The 6510-nt window shown below is 51.4% G+C and overlaps 1 protein-coding gene across 1 annotated transcript in view; it reads left to right on the top strand.

The window, feature by feature from the left end:
• Positions 1-6510, top strand: part of GAB3 (GRB2-associated binding protein 3) — a gene marked incomplete at its 3' end in the record, with an annotated part of 61831 nt that overhangs the window by 37986 nt on the left and 17335 nt on the right. The window contains exon 2 of the mRNA XM_010137610.1: positions 6126-6429. Within this exon, the coding sequence (XP_010135912.1) occupies positions 6126-6429 (304 nt within the window). The remainder of the gene's footprint in view (positions 1-6125; positions 6430-6510) is intronic.

Raw genomic sequence — 6510 nt, forward strand, 5'->3', positions numbered from 1 at the left:
CACCCCACCAGCCACAACTGAAATAGCAAAATGGTAACTCCAGCTGGCGGACAGGCTGGGAGGTTTAAGAGGTCTTTTTCATCTCAGATTCCTGCGAGTGAGTTAATCGGGTGCTATTACCAAGCAGGAAGCGGGGGTCTCACAGCCCGAGGAGTGCGAGCGGCGTGGGGCTGGCCCTTTTCTCTGGAGTGAGTGGCACAAACTGCCCTCAGCAATGTCCTCAGCTCTTTGAATGTGAGGAGGCTTGCAGGGCGCAGGGCCTGACTCCATCCTGATGCACAGGTCCCTCTCGCAGGGACCGCACTCTGCAGTCCCAACACCTCCTGCTCTGTGCAGGCAGGGGAAACTCTCCTAACTTATATGGTCTTAATATGCTTAGACGTCAGCTGCTTACAAACCTGTCTACATATGAATTTTAACTTCCTCTTTTGAGTCATTTATAGGAAATGCTATAGAGTTCCACCTCATTTTTTCCCCCAAGAATGTGTTCTAAAATGGTTCTTTTAGAAGAAGACAAGCTGTGGAAACTTGTGTCTCCAGGGCTGGCACTCCCACAGGACTCTTACCCTGCAGCTCTGCTGGCTCTCGTGCCCTAAGGATACCCTGCAGCTCAAGGCAGAACCACAGGAGTAGCAGGAGGAGCACACAGGCTCTCCCAGTGCCCCTCCAGCCGCGGGAGGGAAGCCGTGCCAGACCCTTCCCTGGTGGGATTTGCTGCTTTCTCTTTGCAAGGGAGTTTGCGGGGTGAGAGCAGTCCCCAATGTTCAAGCCATTCACAGTCCTCCCAACCACTGAGCTCTCAAACTCCTCTGTGGGAGTCAGAGCTCCCCACAGCACGCGTCCTTGGCCCAGAAGCGCGGCTGCAAGATGGGCAGGTGAGGGCTCAGCACGCGTCTACTGTCGTCACACACATCCCCATCACATCCCCTTCGCTGCATTCTGTGACATGAAGATGATCCTCAGGAGGGAGTCGTGAACATTAGTTTAGCTGGTAGAGAATCTCAAGCGTGGTGGCTATTCACCAGAAAAAATCAAAAAACCGCAAGACAAATTACATTTCAGGTCAATTTACCTCGTTTAGCTTGTATGTGCTCTAATTAATTACTTAGATCTCGGCTACTGGATACTTTGTATATCCAAATGAAGACAAGGGGCTCAGGCAGGAGGAAAGCAGCGAAGATCCTTGGCTAGACCTTTCCCACGCAGGTGCTCAGCTCCCGTTCTGGCTTTGATGACCCCCTAGCTGGTGTCTCCGCAGATAACAGGTTTGCCTGTGGCCTCTTCTGTCTGGCATTGCCACAGTGGAGCAAAAATCCACATGTAAGTGCAGCTGTGTAAGAACCTCACACCACTCGTTCAGCAGAAGCAGAGACATCAGAATGTGGAAATAGCGATTACATTCTTAGAAACCCTGCTGAAATGGAACGGAGCTGTTCCCTTCAGAAGTGGCTCTGGAATTCCCAAAGTGAAAAATTCAGGAGCAAGACAAAAACACTGACAGCTTGTGTTGCACAAAGCAGCGTGCTGGCATCTGACCAATGCTGCTGCAGATTCTTTCTTCCTTTTGGCACCGAACTATTCCACTTACGAAGGGCAGATGAAAATTGTTCTAGATTTATGTTGGCTGTTGTCTGATTGTAGTCGTGCTTTTCTGATAAAGCCTTCTCTCTAATGCCAACAGAGCATGGAGACGTGTCATCGCTGTATCGTTCCTCCATCAAGAAGGAACTAATTTCAAGGGGGCCCCAAATAAATGTAATATTTCTTCTGGACATGTAGATCCTTTCCATGGTGTAAGTGAGGAGCCTAGGCTGAATCCCAGGCATCAGTTCCTATTTAACTATATCGGTTACTTTGTCTCAACCATGGGAGCACCATCTTTCACCCTTAAATTGACCCAAATTCTGTTGTAGATTTGGCAGTGTGTGCAGCTCCAGGCTAAATATCGTCAGATATTGTTGGCTCTGATCAGCTGAGACAAATCCCTCCTCGCCACAGCCCCGGTCCTGCTGGCTCCTCAAGTGACCCCACCAGGCAGAGTGTGAGGGGGAAGGTACTGCAGCAGCACAGGGTCCACAAAGTGCCCCCTGGGACTGGAGGGAGCAGCGAGCAGAGCTCCTTGCTGTACCACTGGTGCTTTCCCAGCGAGGGGTCCGTGAGCCGTGGGGAGCCTCTTCCAGCCCTGTGTGTGTGGTGCCAGCACAGCTTCCAGTTTGGGTGAGTGATGGGGAAGGGGATGAAGGCACGTGCTGCACCACAGCGTGTCCTGGTCTGTGAGCGAAGGTCGTGCAGGGATGATGGGAAGAACTGTGACAGGGGAAGGCAGAGGCAGCTTTGTCACTGCTAAATGGTAAAAAGAAAACTACCGAGAGAGTACAACGATATAAAAGCCCACCATGCTCTGCCAGGGGCTGGGGTGGGCACTGGAGAGGAGCCCCCCATGCCTGCCTTGCAGGGGCAGGGGCTGGGAGGTGCCCAGTGGCCGCTGCGCCTCTGGTGCGGGGCTGAGGAGACCTGGACCCTGCTCCAGCAGAGTGGATTGTGTAGTACACGAGGTGCCAGGTCCCTGCAAGCTGAAAGCTGCTGACGTCTTGTCTGGCCAAGACCTGGTACTGCTGGGCCCCCAGTGACTCCAGTGTGCTGCATCCCCTTCCCCTGGGGAAAGGGGACATGTAGCTCATTTGCAGGCAAATGCCAGAAAAATTAGGAGCGGCTATTTGACTCTTGGAGCTAAAAGCCTCACGCTGAAAGGTGCCAAAGGTGCCAAAACCCCTGCTTTGCCTGTGCCAGGGAGCAGGGTGAGTCCCGTGTATTGGCCGTGGCATACCGCTCGCGTGTGTCTGCAGGCGAGCTGTGAGCGTCTCAAAAACTCAGTACAGTGGACACTTAGCCTTGTAGGATAAGCAGAAATGTTTGGAGTACCACATTTTGCAAGTAAAAGCACATATTGGTGAAAGTTTTTAATGGAAAGGAAGCACTGGGGTGAGACAGTGAAGGACTGGATATGTCAGATGGGAGAAGAGGTGCAAAAAATGGTGCTGGAATGTCTTCGAAGACATGAGCCTGTGAGTGCTGATTCACCCGCTCTGCTGACTCAGGCTGTGCCTTTTTAAAACCTGCCGTCCCTCAGTGCTTCTCCCTCCCCTCGGCTCCAGGTCCAGCGGCGGGTCAGTGGCAGGGCAGGGTATTCGCTCCAGTCCCTGCACCACCATCAGTTTCACAGCATATCACAATTTGGGGCAACAAACCGCAGCAGCCAAGAGTCCAAGCTTGCGGTCTCACCAAAGGGCAGGTCCTCTGTCCCTCTCTGCCTTGCTGCATGTTTCCTCCAGCTCACGTGTTATCCCCACAAGCAAGAATCTCCTCTGTTTTCAGCCGAACAGGGGTCTGGCCCACCCTTCCCAAGGGCAGTGGGGATTTGGGCAGCTCTCTGGTATTCTTGCCCCTCAGCCCTGTTGTCTCGGCCATCCAGCTATGATAGCCGCCGGTGTCTGCTCACCCAGCCCTGGCCCTGCTCCGTCTCCCATCACAAGCTGCGCTGACCGAGCACCTCTCCACCTCCAGTCTCACAGTGCCAGCCACGCAATAAGCCTGATCAGATTGTGTATCTGCAGGGAAACAGGTTACCAGGCAGTTCCCAGCTAGTACCAGACCAAAGCCAGCAGAGCCACAACTGCTCACACCCACCAAGCCCTTCGCCTGTGAACGGAGGCACCGTGGGCTGTTCCGCGAAGGACAGCTGCGGTTTGCTCTTTTCTCTTTCACCTGCTGCCCGGCTTGTGCAGAAGCTGCAGACCCCTGTAGACTGATGAAAATTAAAATGCTAAGGAGATGGGGACAGGAGCTGGGCTATCCTGCCTAAGGATGCTGTAGCCCTGAGCTGGCTGAGCGCCCACCTCCCCACAGCTGTGTGGTGCCAGCTAGGCAGGGTGTCCCCAGCTGCTCCCCCAGCCCACCCCACCCCTTCCCCTCCCTCCTCAGCTTGCTCATGTGTGGATGATTTCCATCCAATTTCCATCAGAAGGAGCTGGGTGGATTTAAACTGCAGGGCTGGGAGTAGTCTTGCAGTCCTGGGGAGAGCTGGTGGCTCCTTCTCCCCTCTGCCTCAGCAGCCTGCTCCTGTGGCTTACACCTCCTGAAGCGTTTCTTTTCTGTTGTTTAGGGGGTGTGATTTCTCTGTCCTGGTGTATCTGTGGGATGTGCATTAAGCCTGTGCAGCACTTGGGGTGGAGGTGTGGGCTTGTCCTGGACTCTGCATGGGATGTACCTGCTGGGCTGTTTGCTGCTGCTGCTGCAGCTTGCTAATCAGGAAAGTGTTTTATTTCTTTTGGGGGGTGTGTGTTCTTTTTTTCCTGGCTGCCACAAAATCAGACTTGTCTGAGTTATCTCAGTAATCTGTTATCTCTACTTCCAGCAGAGACCAAATCACTCTCAAACCTCAACAGGTCGTGAGGGCAAGGCTTAATTTTCTCTGTGCCATAGAATTCACTTTGCACCTCGCCTCTTCTTCCTGTTTATTCCTGATGTGACTCCCCTTCTGAAAAATCCCTTCTAGACACAGGCTGTATGTGCTTGTTCAACCTCGCAAGAGCTCCCTCTGTGATATCTCAGCCTCTGGTCCCTGTATATTGTTTTTGAAGAATTGTTTACTTTCAAAATAGATTTAAGTTACTGCCAGGCTGAACAGACTGACTTCTGGATAAATTTTTGGAAGAATATTAACAGACTGTGAAAAGCTGGTTGTGCTGCAAGGAAGACTCCTTTGAGTAGGAAAAAGAAAAAAAAGCTTTTTCTTGACAAATGATAGTTGCAGTTTTTTGTTGATCGCTTTAACTGTCACCATGCCCATGTGAACTCGGTGTCAGCAGAATCTGCAATGCTTGTATCGATTCTAAACTGTGGTAGTGTGGACTGACATCTTAGTGGAAACATCCTGGACTCTGTTATTCTGCCTTGATGTTGTCTTTAAACAGATCCCCTCTTTGCAAAATGAGCACGATCTTTAACTCAAACTGAGCTATTGCCCAGGTTTATGTCACTCTAATAACTCCTTTTGCAATGAGCATCTGAGTAAGATGGAGATAGGGAGGTTGTGGTGGCTGATCAGCTGTTTCTCCCTTGTGCCCTGAAGGCAATTAAACAGCCAGGGGCTGTTGCCATGGCAGGTGCCTGGGCAGTGCATGAGCCCCGGCGCCTTGCTGGGGCAGCTGAAGCCTTACCTGCCTTGCTGCAGGTTTTTATGGAGTTTGGTAAGGGGGAAGCTCCTAAGGTCTTGTGTCAGCTTTTCTCTGTGGAACAGAGCTGAGGGTGGATTTCTGGCTCTGAGTAAGCGTGTTGGTGACAGCTGTAATCAACACAGAGGCACTTGCTGTTCATGAACAAAACCAGCTGCTGGAAAAAAGGGAAAATAGGTTATTTTGTTCCTAGAAACTCGTGTATAGCTTTATAAAGCAACGCTGCATCTTTGTCCTGCCAGGACTTTATTTAAGCCTGCATGGGACCCATACCTTCAGTCACCAGGGTCTGAAGATATCAGTGCTTACCAGTTTGGTTTGGGCTCGTGGTCACTTGAAGCAGTCTGTAAATAGACATCCTTCAGCAAGGCTGGAAGTTTCCTGTTTAACTTTTCAGCACTAAAACTCTCCAAATTTGTTCTGGGCTTTCAGAAGTAACTGGTAGCTCATTAACAGCTTTTTATTAGTATTGAAAACCATGGGAGGCTGCGCTGGTCACCTGGAGACCCTGTTGCTGCTGGGTGTTTGTTGGCAGATGCTGGCTCCTGTGCTGCTACCCAGGGTGCAGTCCTAGGCATTCTCCTTTCCCGAAGGAAAGGGTGTTAAAACCTCTTCTGTAGGCGAAGCTGGTATCAGATCGTTTTGATTACACCATGCTGGTGGGATGAGGGTGATAGGAGGGGAGAAGTCTTGCTCCTCTGGGCCTCCAAAGGGACAATCCTCTGCCTTTTTCCCTATCAATCACAAATGAAGCTGATAGCAAGCACTTCAAATCAAAGTCACAATTTGGCCAGCTCATCAAAACAACTATAAAGCCTAAAGGAAAACAAGCTTGTGTGAGCTGGTTGATATATTAGGGGACTAAAAGGGCCCTGTTTGTGCCGCTTGCAGGCATGGCGGAAGCGCTGGTTCGTGCTGCGCCGAGGCCGCATGAGCGGGAACCCAGATGTGCTGGAGTACTACAGGAACAACCACTCCAAAAAGCCCATCCGGATCATCGACCTCAATGAGTGCGAAGTGCTGAAGCACTCGGGACCCAACTTCATCAAGAAGGAATTTCAGAACAACTTCGTCTTCATTGTGAGAACCACCTATCGCACCTTCTACCTGGTAGCCAAAACTGAGGAGGAGATGCAGATCTGGGTGCACAACATCAGCCAGATCTGCAACTTCGGACATCTAGAAGATGGCACAGGTAGGACTGCGCTCATGTTCATCTTGGGGGCTGGGAGGATGTTCTGTGTCTGGGCTCCTCCACAGCAACACCTGGGGTGAG

This window comes from Buceros rhinoceros, unplaced genomic scaffold (genome assembly GCF_000710305.1).
Source record: "Buceros rhinoceros silvestris isolate BGI_N320 unplaced genomic scaffold, ASM71030v1 scaffold13366, whole genome shotgun sequence".
NCBI lineage: Eukaryota > Metazoa > Chordata > Aves > Bucerotiformes > Bucerotidae > Buceros > Buceros rhinoceros.